This window comes from Sardina pilchardus, chromosome 10, assembly GCF_963854185.1.
Source record: "Sardina pilchardus chromosome 10, fSarPil1.1, whole genome shotgun sequence".
Taxonomy (NCBI): domain Eukaryota; kingdom Metazoa; phylum Chordata; class Actinopteri; order Clupeiformes; family Clupeidae; genus Sardina; species Sardina pilchardus.
In genome coordinates this window covers 22730145-22752644 of record NC_085003.1, presented here as the reverse complement: position 1 = coordinate 22752644, position 22500 = coordinate 22730145, and the positions used below count along the sequence as shown (strand labels likewise).

General features: G+C 50.5%; 1 protein-coding gene across 1 annotated transcript in view; it reads right to left on the bottom strand.

The window, feature by feature from the left end:
• Positions 1 to 22500, bottom strand: part of reln (reelin) — a 137864-nt gene that overhangs the window by 76210 nt on the left and 39154 nt on the right. The window contains exon 3 of the mRNA XM_062547073.1: positions 7049 to 7184. Within this exon, the coding sequence (XP_062403057.1) occupies positions 7049 to 7184 (136 nt within the window). The remainder of the gene's footprint in view (positions 1 to 7048; positions 7185 to 22500) is intronic.

Genomic DNA, 22500 nt, shown 5'->3' with positions numbered 1-22500 from the left:
GACAGGCTGCTATTAGTGCGTCATACACGGATGCATTAGAGGAGAGAAGGACGGAGTCACACACACTCCACACTCCTACTCAGAAAACACAGACACACAGACACACACACACACACACACACCACACTCCTACTCAGAAAACAAAGAGCAATACAGTCTCCTTTTAATTTAACCACAATGAACACACTCCACCTCCCGGCACACAAATATATACTAAGAGTTACACACACACACACACACACACACACACACACACACACACACACACACACACAGACACAGAGAGAGCTAAAAGGATCATTAGAGAGGACTCTTGTGTGGGGGTTCTACATCCTACTGAGTGGAAACGAGTCCCCAGGCCGCGTGCCTTAACTTGACCCAGCCATTTCCGCCCAGATTACTCCATCCCTCTGCTTCTGTTCCGTGATGAAACATGAAATTTGGCCACACACACTTCCCTCCGGACGGAGTGTTTCTTGCTCGGGTAATTCTGCGGGGGATCCGATAACCCGTCTGAGGGATGACCGCTTTCACCAAAAATCTATGGGGCTTTTAATGGCCGGCCCCGCTCAAAGGCAACACAAAGCCAGTGAATGGCGGCTCTGTAGCGGGGCGAGTGTGGGAGGCTGTTATGGCGCGCGGAGGAATCTTGTGCACTCGTCTGAGCAGCTTGGGAGGCTTTGCTTGGCTTTAGACGCTCGCGTTGAAAGGGAAGAGTGTGTTGGTGTGTGTGGAGCGCTTTCACTGTGGGCAGCGGCTCAAAGGGCAGATGGGCAAAATGGCAGCATCTTGGTTGTGAAGGAGGGATGCAGGCAGGAGTGTGAATGAAAGAGTGGAGCAGGCGAGAGGGAGGAGAGGAGAGCGAGAGAGAGAAACAGAGGGAGGGCAAGAGAGAGAGAGAGAGAGAGGATAGAGAGATAGAGGGGGAATAGACAAAGAGAGAGTGAGAGGGGGAGGGAGAGAGAGAGGAGGGGATACAGATAGAGAGAAAGAGATAGAAAGAGAGGGAAAGATGGAGAGGGAGATAAAGAGAGGGAGAGAGAGAGATAGAGAGAGAGGGAGAGAGGGAGAAAGAGATAGAGAGAGAGGGAGAGAGGGAGAAAGAGATAGAGAGAGAGAGAGATAGAGAGGGAGAGAGAGAGAGAGCATGGTAGCAGCAGGGGGTCAGGGTCTCAGTGTTTGAGGCGATCAGGAGATGACGAGAGGCCATAAAAAGCGCAGGGGCTGAATAAATCCTCCAGCACAGACACAGCCAGGGGGGAGATGGATGACCACCAGAGAGATAGAGAGAACAGAGAGAGAGGAGGAGGAGGAGGAGGAGGAGAGATGGATAGATACTGTCTGGCAACAGCAAGCGGGAGAAAAACCAGAGAGATGGGAATGTGGAGAGAGGACGGACCGACAGAGCAATCGCGTTTCTGGAGACGGAGCAAATTAATAATTAATAATTACTCAAGCTGTGTTAATCATCAGTCAGTTCATTACACACAATTTTTTTTTATAGTGGTCTCTCGGGCGGCTATTGATTTCTCTCACTCTCTCTCTCTCTCCCTCTCTCCTTTGTCCTGAGTACTGTGCGGCTGTGCTGAGGGCAGTCAGACCTGATCTGACCCGCCCCTGCAACAGGAGACCTCATTAAATGGTGATTTGATGTCAAATTAGAAAGCCCCCGGCAACGAGAAACTGTCCATTAACCAGCAGCCAATCAATAAGCAGCGCCGCTGTCCCACTGGTCATCCTGCAGCCTTCCATAAGTCACGCGGGGCAGTGAAAGGTCAACTGTCAACCGGCTGCCAAACCGACCTCTGACCTCTGATACCTTTGGTGAAAGGACCACACACAGGTCAATCACACAGCTTCATACACACACAGGTCAATCCTGAAGCTTCACACACACAGGTCAATCCCGCAGCTTCACACACACAGGTCAATCCCGCAGCTTCACACACACAGGTCAATCATACAGCTTCATACATACACAGGTCAATCCTGCAGCTTCACACACACAGGTCAATCCCACAGCTTCACACACTGGTCGATCCCACAGCTTCACATACACACACACACACACACACACACACACACACACACACACACACACACACTGGTCAATCCCACAGCTTCACTCTTGTGACATCTTTCTTTCCCTGAGCAGAGGCAACGGGGTTTTCTGAGTGCTGAAAACACACTGGAGCCCAAGATTCAGCTTGGCCCCCTCAGTGTGGGGGGCAGTCGTTCTGGAAGGTTCCGTAGCGTCCCTGAGGAGAAGAAGCACGAGGCTGCGGAGTGGGAGAGCAGGACAGGGCAGGACGAGCGCGGCATTAGCGGCGGCGGCGGTAGCGTTCGCCTCACGGCGCGTCCCTGAGAGGCGGGAACAGATGGCGGCGGAGGCGGCCGGTTGGTTGGCGGTAATCACAGGCGCTGCTCTGTTCCTTTTCAATTAGCGCTAATGAGAGCAATGCCCGCACACCGCTCTCCTTTAATTCAATTGCTCGCCTGCCTCCCTCACGCTGCTGCTGCTGCTGCTGCGCCAAGGACTCCCTGCACAGCCCTCTCATCCAGGTTACACTAACCTGCACATGGATGGAGGATCGGTAGGCACACCACACACACACACACACACACACACACACGCACAGGTGCACACACCACACACACTGAAGTACAGACACACCGATCACGCACACTTTGAAGCAAACACACACACACACACACACACACACACACAAACACACACACACACACACACACACACACACACACACACACACACACACAGCCCCACTCCACTGGGAGCACTTTAGGATAGAAGCACGCATGTCATAATTAAAGCAATCTTCTCAGCAGATGCTTCAACTCCGTGGGGGAGAGACGACACAAAACAGAACACCAAAAAAGGGTAAATAAGATTGCGAGGGGGGCGGGTGGAGGGGTAGAACAGGAGGGGGCAAATAAGCCTTTTGTTGCCTTTCTTACTCTTGTGAAAAGAGGAGACAGACACTACCAACTACCACCAATCATCCCTATAGACCCTACCCTTCTCCAGGCAAAACACACAGACAGACGCATAGACACACAGACACACACACACACACACACACACACACACACACACAGACACAGACACACACAGAACGACAGACTGACATACACACACATACACACACACACACACACACACACACACACACACACACACACACACACTCACAGAGCTATCCCGAGGCTGTGAGATTGGATAAAAGCAGAGACACATCAAGGCGTCTTTGTATGGCGCTGGGGAGGTGGCGGCGTTGAGCAGTTTCACCTCTGCAGGCGCAGGAGCTCATTCATGGCGGCCCTGAAAGGCAGAGAGAGAGCGGCGCCATGGCCCGGAGCCTCCTCCTACTGTGGAGTCGTGCGTACTGTGGAGGTGTTGGGGGATCTCTGCATGTGTCTGCAGGCCAGTAGGACATGGTGGTGATTTGGTGCCTTTTGTCCTCCATCTTAAGTGCTCCCTGACGTTACGGCTTTCCCATACAACCATTTCACAACATGCAAGTCCAGTAAGGCTTGTGCAACCTGCATTATAAGACAAAACCCTTTGGAATGTATGCAGATGGTGTAAGATTCTCTTAAAGGTAGACCAACATCCATTGAAACTAAATTTGGACTGTTATCTTTAACATTCCTTATATATTTAGTCCCTGATATTTGATATTCCAATGACTTTTTTGAGTGTTTTTAGTATTCCACAATCTCAGCAAATATGTTGATTTCACACTTTGGCTAAATTCTTGCTGTTGTGGACCTTGTGCCCAGTTTCGCCTGCCCAGTTTGCCAGGAGTGGGCAGGCGAAGCGGAAGTTCTGGCCTGATTCCGCACACAAGGAAGGGGCAAAGTGAGGCCGAGAATGTCTCTTTGGCTGTCAGCAGGGCTCAGAGTTGGCTTCGCATTGTGTGATCTATCAGCAGGACCTTGGGTGCCCAGGCGAAGACCTCTGTCTTCAGACAGCTCAGGCCAGACGACTACTTACACACATTTATACACACTGATGAATGGTGCCGTCACGCACGCGCGCACGCACAGACACACACACACACACACACACACACACTCACACACACACACACACACACACACAGGCCATGCTGGGCCTTCTGCCAGAGCCTCTCTCTGCATTGTAGACTAACAAGACTGACATCTTGGTGCTAGAGGACCAGTGATCTGGGCTCTGTGCCCCATTCCTCCAACAGGCCTGTCAAGCCTGGACCTCGCCTGCTGACTCCCTCCCAGGTCTCCTCACCCCAGCCTGGGCCCTTCTCTCGAGGGGGCGGGGGGTTGCTGGAGCTCCAGACAGAAGCTGTGAACTGTATCAGGAAGCAGAACTTCCGAACATCCGCAGCCAGTGCCAAGGCTGTTAAGGGCCCCCAGAGGGTCTTTCTCTCTCTTTCTCTCTCTTTCTCTCTCTCCCTCTTTCACTCTCTCCATTCACTCTGTGCTCTGCTGGAGCGTGACTGCTTGGGACTGATAAGGTCGCCACGCCTCTTCTCTTCCATTGTCACAGCGAGAGGCGCAGCCTGCCAGGAGGGCTGTCATCCGGCACACTGGCATGCTTCCTCCTCTCTTCTCCTCTCCTCTCCATCCCTCTCCTCTCCTCTCTTCTCCTCTCCTCTCCATCCCTCTCTTCTCCTCTCCATCCCTCTCCTCTCCTCTCCTCTCCACTCCTCTCCTCTCCATCCCTCTCCTCTCCTCTGCTCTCCTCTCCTCTTCTCTTCTCTCCTCTCCTCTCCTCTCTACTCCTCTCCTCTCCTTTCCACTCCACTCCTCTCCTCTACTCTTCTCTCCTCTCCTCCTCTCCTCTCCTCGTCTTATCTCCTCTCCTCTCCACTCCTGTATCTCCTCCTCCCGTTCCACTCTTCAAAGAGCCACCAGACACGAGCCTGTCTGCTCTGAGTTACAGCTGCCCACGGAAGGGACATGCTCATCCTGGGCGGTGAGTGTGGGTCTTACTCTCTCTCTCTCTCTCTCTCTCTCTCTCTCTCCCTCTCCTTTGAAAGGGAAGCGTTCTTTTCGAGTGGCCGTGGCGTGTCTGCTGCTGGAGATGGAGAGTGCGGGGTCTAGCTGGGTCTTCTGCTTATTTGCCTGCCCGAGCGACACTGCGGTCCGCCTCTGTGACTTTGGTCAGCATTAGGGGTTATACTGAGACCCCCCACCCCCCCACCCCCATGCGGGCCTTTATCGTGCCCCCCCCCCCCCCCCCTGCTGGCAGATGCCGCTAATTACAAACTGACTGATGGCCGCCGCGAGGCTGTTTATCATGGCTGGGAGAGAGGGATGGAGGAGCTAAGTGCGAAAGAGTGGAAGTAATGACAGATGAGTGAGTTTAGAGAGAGACGCCGAGGGAGAAGGAGATAAAGAATAACAAAAAAGCGAAACCAAGATCAATGGCCGCCAGACTGACCATCAGGCCTGATTTGTAGCTGCCAAAATCCCCGCAGACTTCCAGAAGACATAAACCAGAGGAGGCATGTTGCAGCGCAACTGATCCCAAGATGGCCATCTTCTCCAACAAAACACATTTAACACACGTCAGTCACAACAGCTACCGTACTTCTAAGAGACCCTGTCTAACCCTGACTATCTATCTCATTCCAACACTAACACACATGTGTCAGTGCAACTTTACTCAACCTACACATGTGTAGAAATATCAATAACACATACTAACACACACACACACACACACACACACACAGAAAGGTCCCATGAAATATTCAAACAGATGTATGGCTCTTGGCTGGTCAATAACTAAAGTGTGTTTAGTTGACCAACTGACTGAATGGTGAGGCTGTCAGCATATCACATACCATGAGGATAGACATCTAATCTATTCCACTGTGTGTTGTGCTCAACTGGGTTTAAGTGGATATGTGCTTGTGTTAACTGTGTACACTATAGGATGCTTGGGTGAAGATGTCAGTGAGTCTGTTTACATGGACATTAATATTCCGATATTAACCATATTAACCTATTAACCTGGTTAAGTCAGACAATATTCAGAATAAGATACTCCCATGTAGTCAGCCATAGCCGGAATAAGGTCATATTCAGAATAAGCAATAACCGAGATATGGTATGTGCAGTATTCCGATATTATTCGCAATACTGAGGTACGTCCTAGACATGTAATAATCACATTATTCACAATATTGACGTTCTGTCAGAAAATTCACAGGGTTACAGTATGTGTCATGCACTGTGTGTGTGTGTGTGTTTGTGTGTGTGTGTGTGTGTGTGTGTGTGATGCTGTATGCAGACCATCTCAATATATGTCCCTTGCGTCTACAGTACGTATCTCCCACAGACTGCGCCATGTTGGAGATCTCCTCAGTGAGGTAAACAACGGCCATGTGAGAGCTCTTCCCGTCCGTCACACAGAGGCAGATGAACCCTGAATGCCCTCGGCCCTTGAGTGCACTACATCCCTCCCCGCGTCCTCACTCACCCCCCCCCCCCCCACCCCCCCCCCCCCCCCCGCCACCTCATTATCAGTCATATTTTTGGGCAGAGGAAGGACATCACGGCACCTCGCCCAGCTCACCTCCCTCCCAGAGCGACCCCTTCACCTACCCGTGCCAACGACCCCCGGACCCCCGCACCTCCCTCCTAGTGTGACCCCTCCACCCAGGTCCACTGCACCTCCCTCCTAGTGTGACCCCTCCACCTCCCCGCACCTCCCTCCCAGTGTGACCCCTCCACCCAGGTCCACTGCACCTCCCCTTCCCCCTTCTGTGTCCTTCCTGTTCCCATGGTAACCCCCCCCCCCTGGAGAGAGGGCCAGGAGGTGAGGGCCAGGGAGAGGGAGGAAGGACAGGGAAGCGGAGTGGACAGCAGCAGACATCACAGGAGAGTGGTCAGCCACAGCCAGACCTGGGTTTGAATGAAACACACTGACTGGGAAGAGTGTATGGGTGTTGATTGTTTGTACATTTGTCAAGACACAGTATTTGCCCCCACAGCAGCACCACACACACATACACACACACACACGTATTGAGCCACTCACAGGAAGTTGACGCAGCCGGTGCCGGCCGGAGGGGCGATCCAGACGAAGCTGAGGCTGGTGGTGGGCAGGTGGCTGACATGGGACGCCACCACGCTGCACACAAACTGGGTCCCGAACTGACGCTCCGACATCACACCTGCAGGAGAGACGAGGGGGGGGGGGGGGGGGGGGGGGGGGAGGGACAACAAGCCGTTAGAGAAGCTCAGTTCAACACCGATCTTAATTGACATGGACAGACAAATGGGATGTGCATGATGAGAGGGTTATCCTGCCTCCTCCGACTGATCAGATCAGATCAGATCAGATTTAGATTTATTGTCATTCTGTTCATTACCAAGGTAAAAACACAACGAAAAAGCGTTTCTCCAAGATCCATACATCATTCATACACATTACACACACATACATATCCACCTTAATATTGAATTGCACTTAAAAATATATATATATATAAATAGTATAAAATAAGTATAAAAATACAAATACTTCCCCTAAATGTAAATATTCTAATGGAAGAAGTGACTGCTGACTGATTTGATGTATTTGATATCTGTGTGTGACACATCACTTCTACTGTTCTCACTTTTTAAGCGTTTCTTAACCGCAGTTTGATCGCATACTGTTACTGTTTCCATAACGTTGTCTTTTCCTACTGTTTTAATCTCTGTTTGATCAGGTTCAGCTGTTTCCTCAGTTTGCCAGCAGTACTTTGGCACAACTGCACCTCCTCTTAATGTGTTTCCTCCACTTTAATCATTCTGAAATGCTAATCCCTTGTTATTTGGGCTCTTTCTCATCTCCTCCTGTGAGTATTTTAATTATGGCTGGTCTCATTACTGCTCCAGAGTTATTTTACGACGTTGGGAAGCACCTTGGGCCGACTCCATTACCATAATACATAATGCATCATAACAACTCCGACTCGTCTGATGAACGCCAAACAAAATCGGATTGACAAAGGAGTCTCCGGTGGGCGCGGAGAGCAGCGATCACTGGGCTCGCGCGTCAGAGGACGCAGGGTGATTTAGACTGGCCTCCGCAGGGCAGGGCAGAAGAGGGCGGCCATACAGACAGACAGGCCAGACACTGTGATGTATGGGGCCCAGCTTGGCTCACTCTAATCAGCCTTGGTTCTGTCCTTCATTACATCAAACACACACGCGCGCTGACACACACACACACACACACACACACACACACACACACACACACACACACACACACACACACACACGCTGACACATACACACACACACACACACACACCTATGCGTGCCGACACACACAAACACACACACAGACACACACACAGACACTCACACAGACACATACTGTACACACACTCTCTCTCACACACACACTCTCTCTCTCACACACACACACCCACACACACGCACACAGACACACACGCACACACACACACACCCACACAGTTGAGCGGATGTGGGCACAAGCAATGCGTGCTGAGTGAAATAACATTGTGTAATGGCACTGCTGTTATTGATGGCGGAGCATGTGGCGAGATGATTCCGGCGGGGAGATTACATCCTGGCTCACGGCTGCCCTCATCACACAATCACTTTTTCATTACGGGCCAATGAGAGATAGAATAATGTCACAGGGGGCAGGGGGAACACAAGTCAAACACCCAGGCACACACACACACACACATATGCATGCGCAAACAGACTCACTCACACACACACACACACACACACACACACACACACATGCACATATGAATACACAAACACACTCACACACACACACTCACACACACACACACACACACACACACACACACACACACACACACACACACACACACACACACACACACACACACACACACACACACACACACACACACACACACACACACACACACACACACACACACACACACACACACTTCCAATCAAATGACTGTGAACAAATACATTTAGCACAGTTCACCTTGCAAAATGCAAATGTGCCGTGTCTCATCCGGCTCCCCCCACCCCATGACACACACACACACACACACACACACACACACACACAGCAGAGTGAGTGCTGTCTGATGCTGCTGCCATACTGTAAAAGGGTAGCCCTCCTTTACACTAACCCACTTGACACTTCCCGCAACATCTAAACGGACCACATTTCTCAAACACAAACCAACACTGACAACTTTTACACTGTGGTCCTGCACACTTCATTTCCCCCAAGAAACACAAGCAGTTTACTTCCTGATTGGGACAGCGGAAAGTTCCTGATATGTGTGGGGGTTTTGGCTATGGAACATTCTGCTTTTATTGAAAACCTGTTGGCTGGTTTCTGATTTTTTTATTTTTTATTTTTGTTATTTGTCTGTATTTGTCTGTACTATTTTCACACTGCAAAATAATCTGCGCTCTTCACCAAAATTCTTGCTTGCTTTCACTCACTCCATCGCCATCTCACTTCAGTGAGTTCTTGTTGGCACTTCATCCTGTGTGGAAGTTGACTGCAAGGCCCATTTTCTTTCTCTCTCTCTCTCTCTCTTTCACACACACACACACACACACACACACACACACACACACACACACACACACACACACACACACACACACACACACACACACACACACACACACACACACACATATAGCCGAGCAGAGAAAGTGCTACCTGATGCTGATGGCACACACACACACACACACACACACACACACACACACACACACACACACAGAGCTCTCTATTTATCTACTGTACAGTACGTGCTAAGCCATCTCCTCAGGCCTCTAGAGGCCCATTGATGGCTGTGTTTTTGCTCTTGATGGTGTGTGTGTGTGTGTGTGTGTGTGTGTGCATATCCGTGAGTGGTGTTTGTGTGTGTGTGTGTGTGTTGGGGTGGCACATCAAACCCTCTGGAGGACTTGAAAAACCTAACGAGGTGTAATTACATGTTTGGCCAGATCCATTAATTGACCGTGAGTAGATAATGTGCGGTCTACGTGACGGCATGATGGGCTTTGCTTTGAGAGGGAGACAAGAAGCTGTGTGATGGCCACATGCCTGGGTACCACTCTTTCTCTATCTCTCTCTCTCTCTCTCTCTCTTTCTATCTCTCTTTCTTTCTCTCTCTCTCCCTCTCTCTCTCTAAAATGAATTCTTTCTGCCTTTGTCAACCCTCTTGCATGTTTTTTTTTATGCTCAGTGATGCTCTGGAAACAAAATGTTTAATACAAATAAATAAACAGTGGTGTCTTAAGGGCTGATTTTGTGTGTGTGTGTGTGTGTGTGTGTGTGTGTGTACACGAGTATGTGTGTCTGTGTGTGTGAGAGCGTGTTTAAGTGTGTACATTAGTGAAAGAGTGCAAAGCAAACTGAATAAATATGTGCCAATTCTATATACCTATCACATATTTAGCTGCACCAGTACCTACGAGTGTGTGTGTGTGTGTGTTTGTGTGTGTGTGTGTGTGTGTGTGTGTGTGTGTGTGTGTGTGTGTGTGTGTGTGTGTGTGTGTGTGTTTGAGCGCTCCTCACACTAACACCACTGCTTCAACCTCAGCTTTAATGGTGATGGTTTAACTGAGCCCCATGCTCACTCTCAAAACACACAACCATACAGACTGACTAGCTCATTTTGTCTGATGGAACAACAGATAGCATAATTTTCACATTAAATGTCATGACAACAATACTAAAACGAGCCTTAGTAAAGCTGGGACTGCTGTTTATGCTTACACTCAATAAAACATAAACACAGGTTCTAAATGCCGTCTTTACACTCACTGTTGTAAGTGCCATATTTGTAGAATAAATTATATGTTTTATGCAAATGAGTCAATGCATGGCTCCAGAAGGGGCAGACTAGGGCTGAAAAAAGGCCCTGGACTTTCTTCCACATAGGCCCACTACCATACGCAGGACATACTCCACACACACACACACACACACACACACACACACACACACACACACACACACACACACACACACACACACACACACACACACACACACACACACACACACACACACACCTTTGCTGTTGCTGTCTCACATACTTTGCCATTCACAAATAGGTAGTCACAATTTACAAAAATGCTAATTATCTAATGTTAAAGAATTTCAGCCCCATGACATTAAATACTTTTGAGCCTCCAAAATGCAAGGGGGTTTCGGGGGTATGATCCCCCGTGCCGAACATTTTGAAAAAAAAAAAAATGTGCTCAGCCCTCTCTAAGCTGCTGCTCTTAGCGACATGGCCTGGCTCCCTGTGGACTGTCATCATGTGGGTTTAGGCTTGGCATCGCCATGGGAACCCGATCTGCCACCCAGCCAGACGAAATGACAAGTGGGCACACTAACCGCCCACCCCCCCCCCCACACACGCACACACAAACTCCACCCCCAGTCCTCATCAGCTCAGCCATACTATGATGATGCCCAGGTACTCTGACCACCAGGATGGTGCCGGCCACAACCAGCACAAAACTGAACATCCTTCACTGACACACATGGCTAGGACATGAAACAAAACAGCATAAATGTACTGTACGCATGTATGTATGTGTATGTACTGTATGTACTGTACTGTATGCTGGGAGTGCATCTCCATGGGGAATGGGATGGGATGGGAAATAGAGACAGAGAAGAAAAAGAGAAAGAGAGAAAGAGAGAGAGAGAGTTACTAATCTTAATTCTTTGGCAATATTATACAATTTACAGTCATGCCAATAAAGCTCACCGAATTGAAAAAGAAATAATTGAGAGAGAGAGAGAGACAGACAGAGAGAAGTCAGAGAAAATAAATTCTCCCCGTGTTGAGAAGTAAACGATTATCAGATGTCTATAAAACACAAATAAGGAAGTGTTGCTTTTAGGCCGACAACAGAAGAGAAATTAATGAACATCATTCCACTGGATCCCAGTCTGCAGCGTTTCTTTTGGGCTGCAGGCAGTGAGGAGGAGGAGGAGGAGGAGGAGGAGGAAGAGGAGAGAGCTGGCTGTGCCTGGCTCTGTGTGGATGTGGGAAAAGCAGGCTAATTCATGCCTTTCTTTGATTAATCAGTGCAGTAAATCAACCATACATTCCTCCTTTCATCTGTGTGTGTGATCAGTCTGGTTGGCATTTATGAAAGTGACGTTTACTGCAATGTCATTTGTTTTCATCTCTGATGTGTCATCTACTCCTCATCCTCTACTCCTCCTCTACTCTTCATCCTCTAGTCTTCATCCACTACTCTTCATCCTCTACTCCTCATCCTCTACTCCTCATCATCTACTCTTCATCATCTACTCTTCATCCTCTAGTCTTCATCCCCTACTCTTCATCCTCTAGTCTTCATCCCCTACTCTTCATCATTATTTGGTTCAGGTATGATTTGGGGCCTTCTGAGCCTTCTTCCTTTGGGTCCTCTTGATGTGATGGCTATGAAGCAATCGAACTCAGCTGTTCACTTCAGTCCTTTACTGTGCTGTAACTGCAACTTAACCTGCAACTACTGAGTGGATGGAGCGAGTGGGATGATCACAGTTCCACGATGCTGGTGTCTGTCAGTAGAACATAACCACGGTACCCTGGTGCTGGTGTTTTCAGGAAACACGACCACAGTTCCATGGTGTTGGTATCTGTCAGTAGAACATAACCACGGTTCCCTGGTGCTGGTGTCTGTCAGTGGAACATGACCACGGTTCTGCGGTGTTGGTGTTTGTCAGTAGAACATAACCGCGGTTCCCTGGTGCTGGTGTCAGTCAGTGGACCGTGGGGCTGCGAGATGTGGAGGCGTGTCTAATTGCAACAACTTGTCGTCAACATCCCGCACCCCCTCAGCCACACCCCTGTCCCCTCCTCCCCCCTTTCACATGCAGATCCAGCACTTCAGAGCTGTCGGCCGTGATTAATGACCCAACACTGACCCGCCAACTCCCACGCCAGTGAACTAGCGCCACTCTCTCTCTCTCTCTCTCTGTCTCTCTTTCTCTTTCTCTCTCTCTCTCTCTTCTCTCTTTCTCTCTCTGTGTCTGTCTATCTCTCTTTCTCTCTCTCTGTCTCTGTCTCTCTGTCTCTCTTTCTGTCTGTGAGCCTGTGCAACTCCTAGGCAATGGCGTCAATGTCAAGTCCTGCACACCCCACTCCCAGACACCTGACCAACATGCGGGGTGGGTGGTGTATGGTGGTGGTGTATGGTGGTGGTGGTGGTGGTGGTGGTGTATCGCTGTGGTGTTGTATGCTGGTGGATGGGAGAGAGACTGGCTCGCGGCATGCCAGCAGTGAGAAGGGTGGGCAGGATGTGGGGAGGCTGTGAGGAGGGTCCAGCATTAACATAAAAGACCTCTGCACCGCCTCCACTGACAGCCCTCCATTAGCCACCGGGTTTGAGAGATTAGAGCCTGTCTGTTACAGAGACAATGTGTGTGTGTGTGGTGTGTGTGTGTGTGTGTGTGTGTGGGGGGGGGGGGGGGGGGGGGGGGGGGGGGGTTAATAAATGGGCTCATTGATGGATGGTGTGTGTGTGTATGTATGTGTGTGTGAGTGTGTGTGTGTGTGTGTGTGTGTGTGTGTGTGTGTCTGTGTGTGTGCGTCTGTGAGACAGTGAGAACGAGAATGTGTGTGTGTGTATGTGTGTGTGTGTGTGTGTCTGTCTGTGAGACAGTGAGAAAAAGAGAATGTGTGTGTGTGTGTGTATGTGTGTGTGTGTGTGTGTGTGTGTGTGGTGGCGGGGTTGAAAGGGGAGGATGGGATTCAGATCATTGGGGCTCATAATTTATTCATCTATCTGCTATTAATCTGACACTGGTGGAAACCCGCCCTTCCCTGCACACTCTGGATTTACAGTTCATCCCACTCATTCACCCACAGCCACACACACACACACACACACACACACACACACACACACAAACTCAATCTCTCACTGATTTCTTTTCATCCTTGCATTCCTCCTATAGAGTGTTTGTTGTTGCTGTTCAGAGGGGATGCTCTAACGGAGCATATATGACTTTCCTCGACTCTCTCCGCTGATCGCTCTTTCATCTGCATCTATACGCTTCTCTCCCTTCTCTTAAAAAACAACAAGAAAACGGAGAGACTCAAGGCATGCTGGTGTGAGAGAAGGAGAAAAAGAAAGGAGTGAGGAAGACAGTGAAAGAGAGAGAGAGAGAGAGAGAGAGAGGAGAGAGAGAGAGAGAGAGAGAGAGAGAGAGAGAGAGAGATGAACCCAGTCCCCTATCACAGGACCAGATGGATGGTCTGTGGCACAGGCTGGCATGGAGGCATCATGCAGCACCCGCTCATGAGCACCCATGCCCGCTCCGCTCCTGCCCATGCGCCTCCCTGCCTCTCATTAACATCAGCACCAGACGCCACGGTGTGCTTTCAGATCTAGCTGATCCACTCCAGTAAACACACACACACACACACACATACACACACACACACACACACACAGGCTTTAATGACACAGCTCACTTGACCTTTAAGTGGCCATTTACATTACTAAGGAAACACTAAACAGCTTTCACGTACTTAAAAATTACATTGAAATAAATGAGGCATGATACTGTATATAGCAAATGTAAATAAATATAAACTGGGTTATCACGTGGTACCCCGAAGTCAAGCAATACATAAATAAATAAATAAACATAATGCTTAGGAGAAATGGATTCTGCATAACACGCAAAATTCTGTGAAAATCCAGGCCTTTTGAAAAGCGAAGAAAGGGTTGCATTTCTTGCTTTTTCATCAGATGACAGATCCGGGCGTGAATGGCATGCGTATATTCAGACATAAATATACATGACATTATGGGATGTTATGGGCTCTTTGGAATTCTCGTAACCATGCCGCTGTGCTGGCGAAAACACATTTGCGGTAAAATGGTCGGCCGGGCGGTCTCGGCTGACAGGCCTGGTGCTTAGCGCCTCATGAAGGGCGCCCCTAATAGTCTGTCAGCATGCCTGGGGGGGCCGCGCCGTGCGGCGACCCGGACATATTGGGCTTCCTTGGCACCCCCGGGGCGCGCTTGCCTTGCTTCACCCTGTCATTTCAAGCCTAACTGCCGTTTTGAGCACACACGAACGCCCGCGTGCACTTTCAAATGGGCTTCGACCAGCCACTCTTAACCATGTTGAACCGTATCTGTCTCTCTCTTACACACACGGGTGCACACATACACACACACACACACACACACACACACACATATTAAAATGCATGCCTGCGCATATGCGGCGTGATTTGCTGGTAGTGTTTAATGAGAAGCCAGTGCGGGAGTGTGTTCTGTTGCCTTTGGAGAGGGCTGGGGGTGGGGGGGTGGGGGGGCTGGGGGTGGGGGGCTTATTTGATTTAGTCTGCAGGGAGCCCGACTTCACATCTGAATTCATATTCATCTCCGCAGACGACGGCCTGTTTCATTAAAGTCCTCGGGAGAACACGGAGCTGCGCTGGTTCAGCCCGCCTGCTGCTCCCCTTCCTCCTGCGCCAGAGGGAGAGACGGCGGCCAGGGATTCATCTCCATCTCCATATCCCTCCATCCACACCTCCATCTCCATATCCCTCCATCCACACCTCCACCTCCATCTCCATATCCCTCCATCTATACCTCCATCTCCATCTCCATATCCCTCCATCTACACCTCCACCTCCATCTCCATATCCCTCCATCCACACCTCCATCTCCATATCCCTCCATCCACACCTCCACCTCCATCTCCATATCCCTCCATCTATACCTCCATCTCCATATCCATATCCCTCCATCTACACCTCCACCTCCATCTCCATATCCCTCCGTCTATATATACCTCTACCTCCATCTCCATATCCCTCCATCTACACCTCCATCTCCATATCCCTCCATCTATACCTCCACCTCCATCTCCATATCCCTCCATCTACACCTCCATCTCCATATCCCTCCATTTATACCTCCATCTCCATATCCCTCCATTTATACCTCCATCTCCATATCCCTCCATCTATACCTCCATCTCCATATCCCTCCATCTATACCTCCATCTCCATCTCCATATCCCTCCATCTATACCTCCACCTCCATCTCCATATCCCTCCATCTATACCTCCACCTCCATCTCCATATCCCTCCATCTACACCTCCATCTCCTTATCCCTCCATCTATACCTCCATCATCTATACCTCCATCTCCATATCCCTCCATCTATACCTCTATCTCCATATCCCTCCATCTATACCTCCCCCTCCATCTCCATATCCCTCCATCTATACCTCTATCTCCATATCCCTCCATCTATACCTCCCCCTCCATCTCCATATCACTCCATCTATACCTCCACCTCCATCTCCATATCCCTCCATCTATACCTTCATTTCCATATCCCTCCATCTCCTTATCCCTCCATCTATATCTCTATCTCCACCTCCATATCCCTCCATCTATCCCTCCATGTCCATATTCCTCCATCTATACCTCCATCTCCATATCCCTCTATCCCAATCTCCACCTTCACCCCGTCTCCATATCCCTCCACCCTCATCTCCACCTCTACATCCATATCCCTCCATCTATGCCTCCACCTCCATCTATTTCTCCATCTCCCACTCTTTCCCTCATATTTACATGAACAGAGTGCACACCCAATTCCAAAAGTCCAAATCTGGTGTTTTAGAGTTGTGGATTTACGGGTCTCTCTGTAGATAATCTGAGGATCTGGTTGTGCACACAGCAGGATTACCACTTATTTATCAGCAAACACAGGATGTTTAAATGTGGGAGATTTCAAAGAGCAACATTGGGCAACATCTCTGGGCCAAATTAATGGCAGAGTAACAGTGAACCACTTGTAAACAGTCCAGAGAGAGAGAGAGAGAGAGAGAGAGAGAGAGAGAGAGAGAGAGAGAGAGAGAGAGAGAGAGAGAGAGAGAGGGGGAAGTAGAGAGGAGAGAGAGAGAGAGAGAGAGATTGAAACTCTCAGTTTCGCCTTGCAGTCATGCATTCCTGCTTTTGCCAACCATGGGAAACAGTGTGAGAACAGCATGACTGACTAAAACTGAACTTTGTAGTGAACGTGGCTCTTGCGAGACGAGAGGAGCACGGAACACAATCCCGAGGGTCTGCAGACTGGACAGCAGGGGCTCCAGAATGTTCTAAGCAAAAGCGCCCGCCACCCCCCCCCCCCCCCCCCCAACCAACCCACCCCCCTCCCCAACACTCCATTGGTGCAGCCCGAAGTCTGCCAATCACCCCGCCATGGTGACGGACTGTCTTTGCTATGGGGACAGCGGGGGTCGGCATGGCGTTGCCAGGAGGAAGCTGCGTGATAATATCCATGGAGAGGGATGCCAGTGGGAGGAGGGGAGCGGGACGGAGGATGGGGAGGGGGTGTGGGTGAGGGGGGGGGAACTGCTATGTGTGGGAAACGGGAATGGAGAATTTGCCACTTGAATGAAGGGCAGCTCAGCTGGCACTAAACTGCACCTGAAGGAGTGTGTGTGTAAAAGTGTGTGTGTGTGTGTGTGTGTCTCCTGTGCACACTGTACATCAGCTGGTAGATCTGACTGCGGTCACGTCCTCCCTGTGAGAGGAGTAAAACCTAAGCGAGCTCGTCCGTGTTGAAGTTTGCCCATGCCAGGGCTGACAGACACCGCAGCACAGCTCCCCCGCGCAGGGGTGTGTGTGAGTGTGTCAGGAGAGGCCTGTGTGGCGGACCACCTCCATGTCCACCCATAAATCATGCGCTCACTGCAGCCCTCATTGTCTCGCTCGTCCAGCCATCCATCATGCAGGGGCTCTCGTGGGGTCGGGGGCCTCTCGCAACGCAACACCCGTGCACATGCCAACAAGCACTGAGACACATGCGCACGCACACACACACACACACACACACACACACACACACACACACACACACACACACACACACACACACACACACACACAAACACACACACACAAACACACACACACACACACACACACACACACACACACATCCAGACTCACAACCACATACGCACACACGCACGCGCACACACACACACACATCCAGACTCACAACCACATTCGCACACACGCAGATACGCACACACACAAACACACACACACACACACACATTGCATACCAGCCTCCACCAAGCTGCCCCCCACTGCCAGAAATGACAGCCCATTCCTCATGCTCCCATCACCCTTCACCAGCACACTCAGAGTGTGTTGCAGTAAGCATTTATTTCATGCTTATTTATCTAATATTCATTTATTTCTCTGCCACACTACATTTCCTCTGTTTCTCCCCACTATGAGTGCGCTCACTGGTTGGCTCGTGCAGATCCTATATCCATTCCCACTCTACCATAACCGCTGGCTGGCTAGAGACAGCGTTTTAGCAAATTAAGCTTTGCGCTGGGCGGGTGAGTAGATGAAGAAGCACGGCCAGTACTGGTCAGTGTGGGCCACTGAACATCGCTAGACTGTCGACATAATACAGATTTACTGTAATGGTTGGCAAAAGAAGCGGAGGAGACATCTGATGTGAGTAACTGGTTGAAGGTGGACGGACCAATCTCCATCTGCGAGCTATTTCCAGACTCCCGCTCCCGTTAACTATCTAGAGTCAAGGCCGAGGACAGCCGTGGGCAAAGACCCACTTTTTTTCTCTCCGACTCGCACAACAAAATGTCGTTTGGCGGCGGGGGAGAACCTTGAGCGGCGAGGCGGCCTTCCCAGCTCTGATACGTAATTACCGCCCAGTTTACAGACCCTGACCCTCCATCACAAACCGATCAGGCGCCAGCCACCAACAGGACACGACATCTGTCACAAGCGTTTACAAGTCACTAAAACGGCGCCGAGCTTTTCCACGACAGGCTCCTGTCATCGTCAGGCGCATTTTGCTGGTTTTTGTCCGTGCAATTAACCCACATCGGTGACGCGCGCACACGTGTGTTTTTTCTCCGGCAGCCCCCGAGTCTCCTGTTGCTAACTCACCTGTCGAGAGACGTGCACGGCCGACGTTCCAGATTATCTTTCTGAACGGCGAAAAAAAAGCCGAGATGAGACGGGAGATTAGGCGGAAGACGAGGAACGCGTAGCAGGAACGGCAGGGATTGATGAATAATGCAAGAGCTGGTGGAGGGGAGGCAAGGGTGAGCAAAGTCAAAGACAGTCCTGTGAACTGTGCCACTCGCTGGGGGTTGTCCTCCGAGCTGGGGTTTCCAGCTCCCAGGCCAAGAATACGCCCAAACTATAATCACACACACACACACACACACACACACACACACGTGCGCGCACACACACACACACACGCACACACACATACACACACACACACACATACACACACACACACACACACGCACACACACACACACACACACACACATTTCTACAACCACAAACACAAACAGACGTTCAGACACACAAGCACGGACACATACACACGAATACACGCACATACCCTGCCGCCACCCAACCAGCCTTGGAGGCATGGCTTGGCGCTAATTTGATTTTTAATTTGACGCGACTCCTCGGCTAATCGCCTGAGCTCTCGATTAATTAATCGGATCTGACTTGTGCTAATTTCTTACACCCACAGAACCCCCGCCCCCCCCCCAACACACACACACACACACACACACCACCACCACGAAACAAACAAACTAAGACATGAGGTTACAGGGCGCTGGTGGTGTGTGTAGTGTGTGTGTGGTGTGTGTGTGTGTGTGGTAGCAGGGGGAGGGGGGGGGGGGGCGACTCGCTCGTGGACACACTCCAGCGGTGCGACACACTCGTCCCAGGCTGCTCTGGCCCTGAAGGGCAGCAGACGGAGACAGACTCCGACAGGTGGGTAGTGCCAGGGCAGGGCAGGGCAGGGCTGCCTCCAGAGCGCCATACCCCCTCACATCTGCCCAACGGAGCTCCGGGGCTCTGACATGCCAGCTCGGCCCCCCGCCCCCTGCCCTGCCCTGCCTCCGCACGCCACAGCAGCACCACACGACAACCGGGCACGGCACCAGCGCCCTGCCAACGGGCACCAAAAATAATTACCGCCGCAGCTTGTGAGCCGAGAGGAAGAGGACGAGCTGGACGAGGCGGCGGGCCGAAGGAGGTCACTTGAGTCTTTTCTGACCAGCAGCAGCGGCAGCAGCGGTTTCTTTATATATATATATGCCTTTATTATGATAGGACAGTGGAGAAGAGACAGGAAGTGAGTGGGGAGAGAGTCAAGGTGGGATCCGGAAAGGACCACGGGGCGGGAATCGAACCCAGGTCGCCGGCGTACGGTGCAGGTGCCCCAGCCAGTTGCACCACTATAATAATTACCGACCGCAGCTTGCGAGTCGAGAGGAAGAGGACGAGCTGGTCGAGGCGGCAGGCCGAAGGAGGTCACTCGAGTCTTTTCTGACCGGCAGCAGCGGTTTCTGCAGAGTTCTGGCGCGCTGGCTGCTATAGCGGCTGTGCTCAGGTCAGCCCGCCATTTCTGCAGCTCACTGGCACACGGACGGCTTACGTAAACGCTCCCCTCGCTCACACTCCACACGAGGAATGGAAGGAATGGTGGGACAGAGAGGGAGAGAGGGAGAGAGAGAGGGGGAGAGAGAGAGAGAGAGGGGGGGGGGAGAAAGAGAGAGAGAAAGAGAGCGGAGGAAAAAAAGGCTAAATGTAATCTATTTGCAGAGCTGGGAAAAGGGTGTCTCAGGGTGGCATTCTGTGTGGGCTTTCACTCCACCAGCCGTCTTGATGCTTTCTCAAATCTGTCTCTGCTTTTCAAACCAAATAACTTTAAAAATGAATAGGCTTCCGAGTGCTTCTTAGAAACCGAGCACTTTGTCACACAGTATTTTGAGATTTTAGATTTTAGAGAGAGAGAGAGGGAGAGAGAGAGGAAAGAGAGAGAGAGAGAGAGAAAATGATGGCTTCCTTCCCTCTACAAGCAAACCAAAGTTGCAAATATTTTGAGACGGCAACAGAAAGAGAGAGAGAGCGCATTGGCAACAACAGAGATAAAGAAAAAGAGAGTGTGAGTGTTTCATCTCATCTCTTTGTGGTGAGACGGAGAGAGAGTGCACGAGCGAGCGAGCGAGTGAGTGTTGTTGAGCTGTTTGGGCGCTTGCTTGGCAGCCCACACAATGCTGTGAGTGCCACATGCTGCCCTCTCCTCTGCTCCAGAGCTCAGACACAGCCTACGCTCACACAGCACAGCACAGATACAGCACAGATACAGCACAGATACAGACACAGATAAAGCACAAACAAACAGCACAGACACAGCCTACGCTCACACAGCACAGCACAGCACAGATACAGCACATATACAGCACAGATACAGACACAGATACAGCACAGATACAGCACAAACACAACACAGACACACAGCACAGACACAGCCTACGCTCACACAGCACAGCACAGATACAGACACAGATATAGCACAGATACAGCACAAACACAACACAGACACAGATACAGAACAGATACAGACACAGATATAGCACAGATACAGCACAAACACAACACAGACACACAGCACAGACACAGCCTACGCTCACACATCACAGCACAGATACAGCACAGGTACAGCACAGACACAACACAGACACACAGCACAGACACAGCCTACGGTCACACATCACAGCACAGATACAGCACAGACACAGATACAGAGACAGATACAGCACAAACACACAACACAGACACACAGCACAGACACAGATACAGCACAGACACAGACACAGCACAGTAGAGCACAGCATAGACATGCAGCACAGACACAGCACAGATACAGCACAGATACACAGACACAGATACAGCACAGACATGTAGCACAGACACACAGACACAGATACAGCACAGACATGCAGCACAGACACAGATACAGCACAGCCACAGCACAGTAGAGCACAGACACACAGACACAGATACAGCACAGACATGCAGCAGAGACACAGCACAGACATGCAGCACAGACACAGCACAGATACAGCACAGACACACAGATACAGATACAGCAGACACAGCACAGATAAAGCGCAGATACAGCACAGACACTGATACAGCACAAATACAAAGCACAGCACAGTACAGACACACAGACACAGATACAGCACAGAGACAGCACAGACACACAGACACAGGCACAGACATGCAGCACAGACACAGATACAGCACAGACACAGCACAGATACAGACACACAACACACATAAGTGTCCTGTACACGTTTAGATCATCCTGAACACACTCCTTGAAATGACACAAATACTGATACATACTAATCTACATTCCCCTTCTCAGCACCCAAGCGTGGGTGAGTGTGATCCCACAGGTCTGCTCTCTCTCTCTCTCTCCCTCTCTCTCTCTCTCTCTCTCTCTCTCTCTCTCTCTCTCTCTGAGTATCTCTCCAGCATCAACACCGCTGCAGGGCAGAGCCCATATACCAAGCTCAAGGTTGTTGAGCGCAAGATGAAGGAGGGAGAAGCAGGAGAGAGAGAGA